The sequence below is a fragment of the Pleurodeles waltl genome, chromosome 3_1 (genome assembly GCF_031143425.1).
Source record: "Pleurodeles waltl isolate 20211129_DDA chromosome 3_1, aPleWal1.hap1.20221129, whole genome shotgun sequence".
Taxonomy (NCBI): domain Eukaryota; kingdom Metazoa; phylum Chordata; class Amphibia; order Caudata; family Salamandridae; genus Pleurodeles; species Pleurodeles waltl.
Window position 1 is genome coordinate 1,557,424,432 of NC_090440.1, and position 16,564 is coordinate 1,557,440,995.

Genomic DNA, 16,564 nt, shown 5'->3' on the forward strand with positions numbered 1-16,564 from the left:
GATGTCTGAAGCCTGTGCTGGAAGAGAAAGGGGATACTCCTAGAACTGGTCAGTACTGGTTAGAACCCCTTCTGCCCCTGTGCAAAATGAGGGTATGGGGGTATTCCCCCACATTCTTAGACACTAATGGACTACTGAACTGGCCACAGAATGCTGCTGGAAGGACTCACCAGGAACCACCTTTGGACTGTTGCTGTTGTGCTGATCTGTGACCTGCTGGGTCACTCAGAGGAACTGCCACTGCCTGTAAACCTTAGTGCTGGCCTGCTTGCTAGGACTCTGCAGCCCTGTGCCCCATCTATTGTCTCCAGGGGCTGGGATTGTTTGCTCCCCTGTTCCCTTGCATTTTCTTCCTTCCTCAAATCGCTGGAAGGGCGGTGTACCTTCGGTTTTCCTAGGGCAAGAGGAGCACTTTATTTTATGAGTTAATAGGCGAATGGCACTGTCTTGGTCTCTCTGGTGTGTGGTTGCTCCCCCCTCCCCTCTCTGGTGTGGGAGAGGTCGCGAGGACCAGGAAACAAGCCCAAACAAGCATGCTTTGATTGGTACTCCCACCAGTAGGAACTGCTTTCTGGAAAAGTCACCGCCACGACGTGGGTGTGTCTAGAGGGGCTGCCGCGCTTTTGGAGAGGAGGTACCGTGCCCATGGAAGAGGTGTCTTCACCGGTCAATCAGGCAGGACAGAGGACCATGCACCTCAGAGCTGTGGAATCCGTTCAGCTGGGGTGCAGTCTCCAGAGGAGAGGCGAAGGCGGTTGGAGTTACCACACTCTCCTCTCTTGGCACTGAAGGAGGAACGAGCCTCCAGCAGTGGGACTGCATAAAGAGGGGCTCTGGTCATGAGCCGTGTGCAGGGGGCACTGCGCGAGATGCAGTAGCTGCACCATGTGGACACGGGTGGCTGCTGAACAAATTATTTTCTCTTCTTGGCTTTGCGGGTACCGGAGTCACCAGGAGCCGCCCAACTCCCCTGGCCCCTGGTCACATGCCCACATTTTTGGTGGTAGCTACCCCCATGAGGAGAGTGAGGTAATTACTTTGTATCCCACCAAGGTATCATATGGTCTATATTGGGAGCACAGGAGCTCCGTTTGCTGGGCTGGGGGTAGGTACACAATTGCTATAGATCTTAGAAGAGGAGCGCTGAGGCGCTGCAACCTTCGAGTAGAAGGTGTTATTGGTGTGTGAACTGCAGGACACCACAGTGTTCTGTGACCCTCAGTGTTTTTATGACATGTGCATCTGCCCTGATGTTACTGGTCTACCTGACATTGGCATCATAGAGATGTTTCTCCACTTTGGGTGCCTTCATGATAATGTAACATTCATGATAGTATGCTCATTCAGACGTGTGTTCCTGGTGGTAATGACAACCTGACTTCAACTTGTGTTGCAGAATAATCAGTAACCTATATGTTTACCTGACTACTGCTTACGGATGCAGAGTACTAGTAACCTGTGTGATGTCATGTTTAGTCTAATGATGTTTTATGCAATACAGTTTATTTTTATATAACTTGGTGTTGTGTTTCCTTTGCTGTGTGTTTATTGTGCATGGATTTCCTTGCTTTACAATAATTAGCGATTGATTTGAGTGAATGGGTAGATGACTGTGACAGAAGAGTTAATATGTGTATTTTATGTTCCACTGCAAATCAGTACAGCCAACGTTAATATTTACTCATGTGCTTTTGTTCCCAGAAGAGGCAGCACTAGATGGGTCATTGAAATATGGCACAGCAATTAAAGGATTGCATCCATGTACTTTCTTACTTAGGGTGTTTCTCATGGCTTCTGTGGCTAACGTAATCTGCAGGCCCAATACACTAAATGCCATTATGGGATTTAACGACTTGACACACCCACCCATCCGGACAGGCCTAGAGGGCAGGTCCACGGCAACTAATATCCTCTATAAAGGCCAGGTTCGCTTTGCACAATATGCGACCTGGCAGAAATGTAATGTCGCAAAAATAAAAAACACTTCATTTTCGAGCTGTAAGGCACATGAGCGTTTAAGGAGTCCCTTTGAATTTCCGAGCTAGTACTCCTGACTCTTTCGTTCCAGGTGAAATTATTTGTGATTCAGCTGGGGTTTCCGTTCCCTGATAAAGCTGATCACTGAAAAGTAGGTGGGCGCGCATAGCACATGCACGTTTAATATCAAATGTTACATCACAATTACACAAAAAGATTAATGTTGAAAAAAACAACAACCACCTCGAATCGATACATCTTTTGCTAATTGCTGTGCGGCTTTATTTCCCATTGGATTTGTTATACAACTGCCTGAAAGATGAAAAGTGCAGCCGAGGCTCCCACGCTGCAAATCACCTTTAACTAACTAAACGATAATAAACTAGGGCCTATGTTTATACTTTTTTAGCGCCGCATTTGCCTCGTTTTTTGACGCAAAATCGGCACAAATTTACAAAATACAATTGTATTTTGTAAGTTTGCGCTGAATTTGCGTCAAAAAATGATGCAAAAAACTATAAATATGGGCCCTAGTTTATTATCGTTTCGTTGGTTAAAGGGAGGGCCGGGGCACTGGGGATGACGACGATGAGGGGAGTGCACTGTGCAGTCCCCTCACCCTGCATGTATGTTGGCTGGCCGTCTCGCCTGGCCAAACATACATGTGCAGTAGGCTCTCTCCAGCCCAGCAACACAGTTGCCGGGCTGGAGAGAGCCTGCACAGGCTCCCAGTCTGCCTGGGAGCACCCTGGCTGGGTGCTCCAAGCCAATCCTAATGCTGCTTTGAGCAGGCTCAGGATTGGCCGCAGGGCAGGCTGGAAGCCTCTACCTGCCTGCAGCGATTGGAGCAATGGGAGCAGCACGACAGAGGAGGTAAGTTTTTATTTTTGTATGTTATTTTTTATCAAATGTTAATCCCCCCTCTCCCACTAGCCCCCCATGCGTTGCACCCACCCTATCCTTTCAGAAGGCAGAGAGCCGTGACTGGAAAAGTAGTACTATCCCAGTGTTATATTTATGTTCATGTTCAATTAAGAATTTCAATACCAGTATCTGATTTTAGCTCACCAGTACACTAAGCGTCTTTCACCTTGACTCACTAGCTTTAATTGTATTGCTTATAAATAGAAACCACACTATGTTTTTTTTTAGGTGAATAAAATCTAGAGGATATAATTTCATGTGCTTTGTTATGTTTAGCTAATTTTCACTGTTTGAATATCATTGTAACATGAATACCTATTAGGAAAAATAAAAGCCAGATGTACTATGATTCTATTTGCAAATTATGCACCAACTCTTTTGCGAATTCAGTCTGATTTTGAAAATTGGTATATATACTGTTAGGTCAGCTTTCACAATAGTGAATCGCAGGGAGTCTCAGAATGGCCTGTCTGACTGATATTCATTTGACACGTCTTAATTTGTGACCCCCTGCAACTGGCTAGCATCAAAAGGATAGTGGTCCACAAACACTATCCCAGTAGCTGCATTTCACAATGAAAAATGTTTTCTAAAGCAGCTTGATTTCCTTATAGGAAAGGGGCTATTTAAAAAAAAGAACATAGAAAACCTTCACCTCTGTCCACTGGACTGTAGATGCCACCTGCACTCCCAAAGAAGAAGGGCTGCAAAGGGGACCTCACCCTCTTTGCGAATCAGTTACCCCCACAACTGAAGAGTCCAAAGCTGATCAATGATTTGCAACTGGAATTGAGGTAGCAAAGTATTGACACACCAGTTACCCACTTGCAATTCGGAAAGGAAGCCAAAAACATGAACATTTCAAGTTGCAATTCGATAGGGGGTCAGAAACCTCATTTTGTGATTCTGACAGACTCTTCTGAATTATAAAAGAGGGGTAATACATTGGAAAAATGAATTTTGGGTCACAATCTTGGCGTTTTTGTGAACTGCAGGGTTTGTGACTGTAAAATCCCTTAGTATGTTTGGCCTTAGGTGTCTACAGGCCACAGCTACTAACACCTGGTTGCAAAATACTGGTCGCAAATCCCAACCAGTATTTTTGCCACCAGTAAAGAATTTTACAAACCAAACTATGTGTGAATAGGTCAACCCATAAACATTCGAATAATAGCGGGCCCCATTACGACCTACCTCATTATTATTATTATTATTAATGAGGTAGGTTGTAAATTCCATCTCAAAACACACTAAGATATAGTGGCTTCTACAGCGCTATTTTTAACAGTGCTATTGTACAAATCACTGATACCTAAATTACCAAAATTTTGGCATAGAAAGGAGTAAGCCCAAGAGAAGAAAAACGGCCAATCTTATTGGAAGAGGAGTCCTCACTCACATAATGTAACATGCTTCATCATAGGCAACCTAACCCCACACTAGTAGGACAATACCACCAGGGAGGACTCAACCCAATAGTAAAACCAATGGAATATCTCGTTTTTTTACCTTGTTTCTTTCAGAATTAGTGATGGTGAAAGGGGCACCTTTTTTGTTTTTTTTCAGTATTGGCTGCATGCCCCTTTGTCGTGCCTCATGGTGTTCCGGTGGCAATGTGGTGGTGCAGTGGGTGCAGCAGCATCTGTCTCGATTTCCACTGCCCATAATTCTAGCAGCAGAAAGCACAACGGGGCTGTCCATGGGGACCCCTGTACTGCCCATGCCGAGTGCATGGGCAGTGCAGGAGCCCCTTGGGGCCCCGGGCACCCTCATTCCACCAGCCTTTCCAAGGCAGTCCAACTGCCATGAAAAGGCTGGCAGATTGGGAAATTGTAATCCCCAGGGCGGCGCTGTATGGAGCGCCACCCTGGCGAATTACAACCGCCAAGACCTCCAGGCTATTGACTGACGGCAACCTGATGGTGTCAGCGGTCAGAGCGTGGCGGCTCCACCACGGAGGTAATGTGACTGTCGGACTGCCACGACTGCGGCAGTGCAACCGCCACTGTGAGTCGGGCAGTCGTACGAACGTCAGACTCATATTGAGGGCCTATATCCTTCACTCCAGTGAAAATTAGGGGAAATACAAATGTACAGATTTGTCTATTAATTTCACTCTGGGGTGTTCTTAAATGTTACAACGTATGTCATCCTGCTTCAAATTTTACAACATGGACGATGCAGTGTGTTGTAATGTTTATCTCTCAGCTGCCATGTCATTCCTAAAGCCAACATCCCTATTATTTTCAACATTGATTTTTGTTCTTTTTCACTTTGCCTCAACTTTTTGTACACACACTCTGGTGAGATCTGTGCAATCTCAATGTCATGGAGTTTGAATTCTGGCACCCTCAACCCTAACTTCATCCTTCAAAGACATTAAATAGATTGCTGCCTTGCTGCATGGTGAAAATGTCATTAATTTACACTTAACAAACAGCAAAGCAATAGATAAGAAGGGCACTTGACTCCTAGTGTTACACCAGTTATATTTCAGGGAATATTATTGTATCCCCTTTACATCAAAAAACAGAGCTGTTGTTTACTTTGTCACTCAACTGCCAGTTCTACTGTAAGCAGGAGAAAGGGATACACTCAGTCTAGAATTGGTTCTGGCAATGTCTTTCCCACTAGGACTGAACCACAGTACAAGTATTCCTAACAATCTCATAAAACAATGCTTCCTTGACTTGTTGGTTTAAGCATCTCATTGTCATTGCAAAAATTCTTCAGCATTCTCTAGGTTACTTTTTCATTTTTAGATCTCGCCTAGGACAGTGCATGTGCTGCTTCGACTGGACTTAGAGTTCACCCATAGGTGACTTCATTGTCATTCTCATTTGCTTGGTTTTCATTTGTTAGCATTTCCTGTGTTTTCCCCTTCCCTAGAGCCCTACTGAGTACTTCTGTTCTACAACTGCTTTATTTTAGATCACTCAATTTTAAGATTAAGCACCACAAGAGACAGCATGTGACTTCTAGAGGCCTCCCTCATGGATTATTCTTCACTCCTCAGCAACGCTCTCTGTCAGCCTAGTGCTTCTCACCCCACCTTCACTTATTTTGCTCTTGCTCTCCTGTGTGCTGATGCCCCGCTTCCTCCCTTGATATTTTTGTTTGTGGGCTTATGTGGCATTTACTTGCCCTTGTGCCACTGCCCTGCACCCCTCCCCCCCAAGTTGCTTTCATTTGTGGACTCAGGTTACTCTTTCTCATCTCTGTACTCTAAGCCGCTCTACTCTATGTTGTTATAATTTGTATTTTCCTCAGGTCCCACCAACTATTCTTCGTGTTGCTCTTGTTCGTCATTGTTCTTCTGTGCTCCAATCCATCCACTCCATGTAGCTCACTTTCTCTGTGCTTTGGTGCACCCATGCCCTCCCCCAAGTTGCTCTGTCAAGCCTATGGGCTTCTGTGCCCCCCCCTGCCTCCAGGTTGCTCGCATTAGTCCTCGTGCTTCTCCATTCACAGCTCAAAATTGCTGTATAAGGCTCAAATGCGTTTTTTGACTCCCGCCTTCCATGTTGTCCACCTGTGATAACATTTTACAAAAATGCTATACACTACCACATCATTTCGTAGGCATGGACATGTATTCCACATACATATACTTGCCAACTAAATGACATCACATCACATGCATTTTTTCTGTTCCATCTTACATCAGGCAGCTCCCTCGTCCATACTTACATACCAGCAGCAGTTGTGTCAACATGTTTATGTTCCAGAGCAGCATTTCACAATTTATTAGCATACCTTTGTGCCGAAAAGGTGCCAACCATATGGAAATCAGTCCATCTGTGCCCAGTAATAAGCAACCAGTACAGATATGCTACTTATGTCTTTACTTTGTCTATACAACTAACCACTCAAGGTATTTTTATACCTCCTTTGGATTTGTAGCTTACATGTGTTATCACAGCAAGCAAGGGTTCCTTATCTGAACTTATCCCATCAAACTTACAGGGATTCAATCCACATCCCCTCCTAATTAGATCGCTTCTGTTGTTATTACAAAAAAAATCTGATAATACGCTTCAGTGACAGTCTCGTGGTACACATTAATTTGTGGGTACAATGAAACTGCCCCTCCAATGTGGAGGAGAATAAATACTTTGAAGTGCTTTAAGTTTCCCACAGACCACTGCTAAAATAGTATCCTGCATCCCATGAATGCCGTTTCTCTGCCCTGCAGGTGCAACAAGCTTGGACATTAGTTACAGGGCAATCCCCAGGTCTTCTGTAAGCAAAGTCCACATCCTTCTCTTAAATCTGTTCTCTACATTTGGAAGTAGTGCTTAACATTCATTGACTAGAATTATGGTTTGCTAAAATTGCTAACCTACTAAGGCCAGCTAAACAATGGTGTCTACCACTGGCCAGAGACATTTTAAGGCATGGGCAAAGTGGACACTGGCCCCAGCCTTCTAGGACGCCCCCAATAGAAGCAGCTATGTTCTGCAGTCTTGACTTGGTGACCTCGAATAATTCTTAAACAGATTGCTTTAAATAACGTTTCCCTTCAATTTATTTGTAATGTGGGTGACTGTGAGAGTCTACAGACATTTTGCAGAGAAATTTTGTGATTATGTTTCATGCAACAACCATAAACAAGTTTCTTTTGGATCAAAACAGAATCTCTTATATGAAAAATGGAAAGGTGTCACAGAGATTATTTGCAGTAATATTAGTAAACTACTGCTGTGTTACAATATTGAAAGCACTTTACTATCCATGAATATTAGATGTGAACAGATTTAGAATTTGGACCAGTGTGCATCTGCACTGCCAGTAACCTGGCGAAAGAGGGCATGAAACAGCTAAAATTGGATCATGAATTTAAAGATGTTCCGAACAGGGCCCCCCAAAATACGTTTAGGCCAGGGCCCCTAAAATCCTTAGGATGTCCCTGCTGCTGGTGTAGTGTTTGTGTTGACTTAATGCTGGTAATGGCATAGGAGTGGTAATGTTTGGTCTTTCAAACAGTTGGTTTGTCTTCTTTTCTTTATAGCTCATACACAACTTTCTTTTTTATCTTGATTTAAACAGAGATAATGGTCCCCCATCGTCATTATACTCAGCACTAAGGGCCAGATGTAGCAAAGGGTTTTTCCCATTCTGTGTCAATGGGAAAATGTGTTCGTACATATGGCCCTAAACCCCTTACTGACCCAGCCACTCCAGGCAATTTGTATAATAGTTTTCGACATCCCCCATCCTTAAATGAATAAAGTGCTTTCAGAACCTGGACAAAAATAGAGAGAGACTCAATGTGGATCAATGCACCTCTAGAGTATGGTGATCAGCCAAACAGTCTAGTTTGATTTTAGCCCTAGTTCCTGACCTATCACTTCTAAGGGTTTTGCATTTCTGAATAGTAACATTTTTTTCAATTCCACCTTTTTATTACATCAAACAAACATTGAAGAGTCGGTAGCCACCGCTCTACTTTATAGGTTGATATAGTAGTAGCTTTTGCATGGTAATCCCGTATCATGGGACACAATAAGCAGCCACCATATTGAATTTTAAACGTGTCTAGCACATCACCGAGGTTTTGTTTCTGATTGGTTTTACTTACAAAAAAGTTCCTATATTTACTTGCAATAAGAAGAGAACCCAAAGTACTTGACTTCCTCAACAACCTGAAGTGGGACTTTCCTCAAACACCTATGACAATTGCTGCGTCCTTCACAGATATCATTTTTGAGATTTTTCTCGGTTTATCAGGATGTAGTTATTTGAAGAGTATGTTGGTAGTGTGTCAATTGCTTGCTGCAGGCTGACCTGAGTATGAGCCAAAGACATCATCACAGAAGAGTGCACAGGATTGTAAAGAGCTGCGATTACGGGGTACAGTACTTGTCACCTTTAATAAGGAATCACAAGTGTTCCAAACTATATGGTGTGCTATGAGAAAGCACCTTTGCCTCATCACCCTTATGAGTGTGTGTGATCCTTTTGCTAAGTAGATTGCTGTAGCCAGTTTTCACTACGTATTCTACTCAGGATCTTAATCAGTGGTAGAGGAGACCCTAATCAAGCAAATGAACTCCTTAACAAAGCTCAATTAACCATGTCAAAGGTTTTGTTGCTGCAGCAGTGCACTCCACCTTACTGGCCCATATTATCAGTGCTGCAGCATTGTGGACATCTGGTTGCAAAACTGTGCCTTTGCCATATCTAGTGCATAAACGCTTAGCTCGAATGAAAACAGCCAGGGTGCTTAGCTATTATCAGTGCTGTAAAAAAAATAATTTGTAAGGTAATGACTCTTTTTGCATGCTCACCTCCACATTTGTGGACTGATTCTGCTGGTTTTTAGACTCAGAGTGCAAACAGGCTGGTCACCAGACCTCAGTACCAGTCTTTTCACCCCTTATAAAGTGTATGTCAAATTTGCTATCCACATTTGGAAAATACTAACTTACTTATAAGTCCCTAGTATATATTGTGCCAAGGGCATGTAAGGCAGAGTGTCCAGGCAGGGTTGCAGCACTGATTGTGCCACCCTGTGTGCAACAAAGTACAAAATGGCTCCCAGTTGGCCACTGCAGACTGGAACAGCAGTGGTCACACTGCTAGTTCGACTTAGCCTTTCAAATGAATGGCAAAGCCATCACGTCCCTTAACCATAAATGCAAATCATAGCCATACATTGTTAAGTAGGACATGTATTTTTAATTATATGTCTTGGAAGCAACACCTCTAAATTGCTATTTTGCTGTGGAATGGCTAGTAGCCCCATTAGGTAACAGAGGATTACCGGCTGACCCATCAGCCCAGCTAACTTCTGAATGGGACTACCTAGCAGGGTTCTGTGAGGTATCAAACTAATCATGGCATAAAACCTGACTTGATGCCCAAGTCTGATTTAATGTCACTATTAAACAAATGCAACGTTTAGAAAGTTGCCAATCTGTACCCCAGTTTGCCCAGTAGCCTCACACAGTCACTTGGCCACCATACAGCATTCTGCCTGCCTGGGGAGTCATGTGAATGACTCCCGGGCTTAAGGACAATAGCAGCCTGTGACAGGGTGAGGTGTCACCTTCCCTTCACAGAAACTCACATAGGTTTTAGCCCAGAAATTGAGCTTTAAAGACAAAGCTGCCTTTGGTAGACAAATGGGGATCCCACTCCTGATGGGCTGCTCTTTGCGCAGGTAGATGCGCTGGCAACAGGGACAGAGATGGGAGAACAGTGCCCAAACTGGTTTCCCCGTGGGCATGTAGCCCACATATAGCCACACCACTAGGGTGGGCTACTAAGCTTCTAACACCTGAGAAAGGGTGCAGACATTTTGGGAGTGGGTAGAATAGTGCACTCTACAATTCTTACTTGCCACACATTGCAGAAAAGTCATCACCAAGAAGGAAGGAACCTGATAGCCCATTGGCTAGAGACAGCATCATCCCCTGAGGGCACTTTCAGTGAATAAATGTGGCATCCCTGGGACCCTGAACATCAGATCACATCAGAACTGGAACAAAGACCGAAGAAGGACTGTCCTGCTGACCCCTGGACTATCCAAAAGGAGGCTGCACTGTCTGCTGAACTACACCTGCTGCACCTTGGGCTAGTTAAGAGAGTACTGTGCCTCTGGTTTCTGGCACACTGAAAAGTCGAGCCTCGGCCCCAGACCAAAGCAGTGACTCCACAAATCAATGGGCTGATCCCTTGGAATCAACCTCAAGAACAAAAGAGCTGAAGTAGTCCAAATCAGCAAATCAGTAGCCATTTTGAAAGAATCCCCACTGGCTACCGCTGGGCACCCTAAGGGACCAATCCTCGATAACCAAAAGTTGCACCTGAGTCAACTGGAACCAGGAGTGTTGTCTGAGTTTAGATTGGTTGCCCAAGAGGGACACCAGCCTCAACCAAAGCATACCTCTGAGACTGCTGGGTATAGAGATTGGTAGCACAGCCACAGCTGGCCTTCCACTGGCTCAAAGAGTTCTTCGAGGGACTACAACCTGTGGCCAGAGGAGCCCGGCCTGATCCGTGGGCCAAGGAATAACAACAAAGACACCCTGCTGACCGCACAGCACCTGGAGCATCTTTGAGCATTTTTATCTCATGAATCCTCAGCATCAGGACCACTCCATTAAATTCTATGGCGGGTGTGCTGTAAAGTTTTGAACTGGACTGGGAAATGCTTGGGTGGCCAGGTTACTGTCCAAATCTACCCCATTGGGCCCCAGAACTTCTCCCTGTCAGATTTGGTTGCCCAAGCTGAGCCAGAGTAGCCGAACTAACCTTCATTAACTTTTCAAATGTTTAAATTGACCAATGTGTTTTTTTGGTTGAATTGAAAGTTGATAAATCTTTAAAGTCTGTACCTTCTGAACCTTAAGGTGGATTTAGCTCATCTTGGGCTCTAACAATTCATAAAAATATAATCTATTTTGATAAATTGGTGTTCTGTTTCTTTTCTGTTGCATGGCTTTTGTATTTTGTTGTTTGGTACTATTCGATGCTATACACTAAGTTCCTTTGTGAAAACCTAGCTGCTTGAAGCCATAGCTACCCAGGGTGGAACTTAAGGTTGTTCAAATGAGTCTGACTGGACCAAAGACAGTTTTTGTGAGTGTATTCCATGGTAAGACCATGCAGCCATGCCATATAATACACCCAAATGCTCACAGAATGTGTAAGGAACTTACAATCGTAAAAAGGAGATAAATCAGCAGAGCTGAGCTCAGGGTCAAGAGCCATGCTGTTATGCTGACTAAGTGACCCCATCATGTCATCAACACTTTATTAGTACTTCTACATCCCAGTGCCTTGAGACCCTCACGGGTGAGTAGTGCGCTCTATACATTTTTTTGATAGATTGATTGATTGACATCACAAAATTGCTGCCATAACTTTAATTTAATCAAATCAATGCTCTGCGGTAGGGCTGCTATACCATGACTGGAAAGTACACATGCTTCACAGTAGAGATGCTAAGTCATTAAGTACTATCGCGTGTAAGTAGCACTGCAATACATTTATTAGGAGAGTACAAACATTTCCCTCTGGGGCTGCTATGCATTTATCATATTACTAATAGTTGTGGACAAAGTATGACAACCGTTAATAGACAGTACCAGCATGATTGATATCAGCTGGGCCACTATCAGCACATACCAGCAAGGGAGCAATACTTTCAATGAAACAATACCACTGCTTCTCAGTGGGGGCTATAGGATTATAAGCCAAAAAGAGGGATTGCGAAACAGTTGGAGCCTGTAAGATGTGGCAATAAAAGGACTGTATTGTATTAATCAAGCATAGCAAGTCGCAACCTATAAATATATTAGGGTGTGGAGCTGCTCCCAAAATTACACTCTGAAAACCAAGTACAGCTGTTTTAATTCAGAGTGTGTCCAATAAAGAACCAATACCATCAACACATTTTAGCAGTCCTCTTGGAAACCTCCCACATTTCCTGGGTTCCAGGCAAACCTTACCTGCACAGTATCAAAACTTCTAAATCGTATTACTACATCAGTAATGGATGGTACCAGCGCTTTCAGAAATGCTATCATATGTTTAATGGGAGCGTGCCACAGTTCTGAGATGGCTGACACGCCAAACTCCATTTCTTCATATTTTATAATTATTCACAGAAGCATTAGACTACAGGATCTGAGATGGTTCACTGAGCCATCACTATAGATAACCCTTCTTTCATAGTCACTTCAATACTTTAAAATCACCACCCTAAAAAGAACCATGCCATCGCGACACTAAAGCATTAGCCCCCACCATACCCTCATGTACTTTATGCTGTATCCCACAGTGCATAGAAGGTCACATTGTTGTTATAGTGCTACAATCTTGGCTCAGTGCAGTAACGGTTGTTAAAGGCATTCTACCTGAGTTGTAGGCCCGAGCCACAGGCAAGGGCCTATGAAATTAGTCCGAAGTAAAATGACTATAATACTGTTAGAACATTACACACACTGAGGGTAGAATGGTCTAAAATAAGCAGTGAGAAATAGAAAGGCAAGTACTGTAATGTTATAACACAGGGGCGGTCCCATTTAGTAGTGACCCTGAACAACTTCACTGTCTTTAAGGTAGTGTGTCAACATTCCAATGTTCTAACATTATAGCCCACTGCCAAGAACTATAACAATTCTGGAATGCCCAAAACTCGTGTTATAGGTCTGGGCTGGAGGGTGGGGTCTACATTGAGGAGGGGGCCTTTAACAACTCGTATAGCCTGAGGCAGAGGGGCTATATTGCTATTAGACTCTCCTCCTGAGGGATGAATATTATTATAAACGGGCAAGGACACAACACGCAAGCCTTGGAATTATGGAGAAAAAGGACTATCCTAGCCATCACTGCACTGGGCTGCTGCAACGCCTTCAGTGGAGATCTCAAAATGCCATCATCCTGATAAACCTGGGTGCTACAGGTGGGAGCTGGCCTGGTTGAGAGCAGCCGGCACAACGTGTCCCGGTGGTGACAACCAGCACACCACACTGGAACACAGAAGGGATAATCATAGCACACCAATCCTCTGCCAGGAATGGTGGGCAAGATACAGGATCAATGCCAGAGTGGTAATGTGGAACACACACCTTGTGCCAGCATTGACTTTAAGTAAGACAACATAGGGGCTTATCTGTAAACAAAGAGTGGTCACAGACAGCATGGGTATTCAGCAGTAATCACAGGCGACACTTTTAACTTAAAATTGGGAAGGTGTCTTGATATCTATGTATATGAAAAGCATTTTTAGACAGGACTGTTGTTGGGCCTCCAGTAGTACATACCAGCAGGGGAGTGATAGTTTTAATGAAACACCAGCCCTTCTCGGTAGGGCCCCTATATGATTACTGATCATAGACAGTGGCTGAAAAACAATTGCAGCCTTTCATTCGTCTTTTATTGTGAGATTCACATTTTTCTCCGGTCCACTACTGCATACAGAATGGGGCAGTGGGTCGACCTATGTCAGTCACAGGGTAACTTAATTATGAGTGACGCATCCCGCTCTTTCACAATGACAACATCCACACACAATGTAGTTCCTTTATGTGCCCGGAACTACTACGCAATGTGTGCATTTTGAGACGGAATAAATGTGGTTTCTTTCAGACAATATTTTTTCCTCTACATTTATGGGGCCTGGGAGCTTCCCCGACATTAACGTATTGCATAAAAAGTGATTAAAAAAAGCACTGACAGAGTCAAAAGACTGCCAGAAAACGTTAGATCTATTGACATTGCCAAAGCTTGTTTACCTCTGGCTCTTCTCAGTCACCGCTTCTCTGAACTCCCTGTGCATCACACTAGTAGATGCACGACATTCCCGCTGTATTAGGCCGTCTTAAAACACGCATCCTAGACAATGATGTGAAATATCCCAGCAACCTACTGGCACTGACTTCCTAACTGAATTCTACAAACACAATCAATATGAATGAATATGACACCTGTTGCTGTGCCTTACCCTGGTGGTCTTGTATCATCAATGGCCCTGTCAATTGGTATCAAATCACTGAGGTACACATTAAAATGACCTTCACTCCATCTCTTGTCTGCCTCCTCTTCCTTGCCTTTAGGGACCACCGCCGGGCGGCCATATTGCCCGATGGCCTTGGGATCTCTTGGTAATACAGTGACATCAATAGTTAATACTTTGTGCATCCCGGGGTCTCTTTTAACGAGTGGTAACGCGTTGCCGACACCCGGCTGGTTTATTGTATTTGGTTGCATGGAGTCATTTCCCTGTCTTGCATGATGCTCTTTCAGATTAAGATTACTAGAGTTTACTTTGTGCGTTATGTTTGCGTTTTGGGTGTCCACTGGTTTATTGAAGGGCAGTGGGTCTTGTTTGCTTGTTACCTTATTCAAAAAGTGGCCCTTTAGCTGAACTGTAGAATTCTGTATCCTGTTATTGGCAGCTATGGAGCGGGACATGTTCGATGCAATTTTAATTCCTTCCACATTCTGGCGTGTTGCGGTTGTGTTTACATTATGCTTCTCTGGTATAATTGCAGCCTGGCCAACAATATCCAGGGCCTCTTCTCCACCACCCTTTTCCTCACCTAGCTGCTCCTTGTCTACCAACATCACATGTGCTATTATTGGGGCTGCAGGCAGTGCAGACTGTTTTGCCAAAGTTTTTGTTTGGAGTTCATTGAGTTTTGGTGGTGCATAATGCTCTCTTTTCACGTCACTTAGTGGAGGGGATGGGGACAGGCCAACAGCGTTGAAGTTACGGGCTTCATTTTGGGGTTCTGGACTGACAGGCCCAGCAACATTCTGCGGAGCCGGTTTCCCGTGCGCCGCTGACGTAGCCGCAGCCGGTTTGACAGCTGGTCTGCTCTCTGTAGGTGGTGGGGTCTGGTGTAGCCCTGCAGCAGCAGTTTGCTTTGTTCTCAGCAGGTCTGTGGAGTTTAGGCTGCTGGCCGGAATCTTCTTTTCTTTAATGTGCTTGTCCAAGTGGGGAGGGGCGTTAGGCTCAAGCGGCGTCCCCGACAGCCGTCCAGACACAAGGATAGTCTTACTGAAGGCATGTTTTGGGGTGTCGTTGCTTTTCTTGGCAGTGAGTTCTTTCTTCTTGTGGATGCGGTTCATGATTCTCTCTTTGAACCTGTCAGGGTTTGATTCGACAAGTGAGGTCGGCACGTCCTGCGCCCTGTAGACAGAGTCAGTAAAGTCCTTTTCCTGCCAAGCTTTCTTTTGCCACCCCTTGAATCGTCCCCTCTCGCTCCGAATCAACTCATCTTTCAGAACTTTGCTGTTAATTTCGCTGAAGGAGAGTTTCAGGGCTGCCATGTCGAAGATCAGCCAGATGACAGAGGCGGCGAAGATGAAGCCCAGGGCTCTGCCACTGCCTCGAAAATACTTCCTCACCTTGTTCATGTTGTCGAGGTTCCCGGCGTCCTGCCTGTCACCTTTGCCTGGACGCTTCCGCCGTGGCAGCTAGAAAGAAGCCGTCGCGAGAAGGCTCAGCCGCTGCCGCACCCGGGCATTGCCTGCGTGGCACTCCACGGGCTGGGCATCAGCTCGCCGCTCCCATCCCTCAACCCCATCTGGGCTCCATTCACCAACGACTCATACAGAGGAACAGCCCGTATCACATCTTCTGACTGAACAAACAGAAAAAAAAACTGTCCCGTGTACACGCGGCGCTGTTGCTAGAGTCCGCACACGTTGCTTTCCAAGCGACGGAAAAGGTTGCTTTTCTCCCCTCCCAACATTCTTCGCCCGTGTGTAACTTTACACCGCAGCCCGTACGTAAGGAGCTCAGTGAGTGTGGGAGCCAGTGACCTCGGCGCTGCTGTGCTGCCCCCTATGCCCTGAAAGGTCCGGTCTCTCGGTCTCAGATGTCACCTCCCGCTGCCAGGTCAGGTGGGCTTAACCCGCTGAATTTACACGCGTCCCGTCCGCTCACAACGCTTTTCCTTGAAGTGGTACTGTACACGTGTCTCTTTTAAGATTTCTAACGCAGTTCACTAGGAAACATCTGCGAGTGATATTTTTTTTAAACGGAGAGCTTGAAAAAATGCAAACGATGCTCTACGTCTGAAGCACTATTTAATTGGCACTTTTTTTATTTCATGATGAATATTAAAAATCGACGTGTCTGCAGTCAAGAGAAAAGCACAAAGTAGCATTCAATATTTAATTTGCATTATTACTAGTGTGAACA

The 16,564-nt window shown here is 44.7% G+C and overlaps 1 protein-coding gene across 1 annotated transcript in view; it reads right to left on the reverse strand.

Moving 5' to 3' along the window:
• The window catches only part of GALNT5 (polypeptide N-acetylgalactosaminyltransferase 5), a 214,456-nt gene extending 198,166 nt beyond the window's left edge, over positions 1 to 16,290 (reverse strand). The window contains exon 1 of the mRNA XM_069225153.1: positions 14,357 to 16,290. Coding sequence (XP_069081254.1) covers positions 14,357 to 15,774 — 1,418 coding nt within the window. The 5' untranslated portion in view covers positions 15,775 to 16,290. The remainder of the gene's footprint in view (positions 1 to 14,356) is intronic.
• Positions 16,291 to 16,564: the final 274 nt, after the last annotated feature.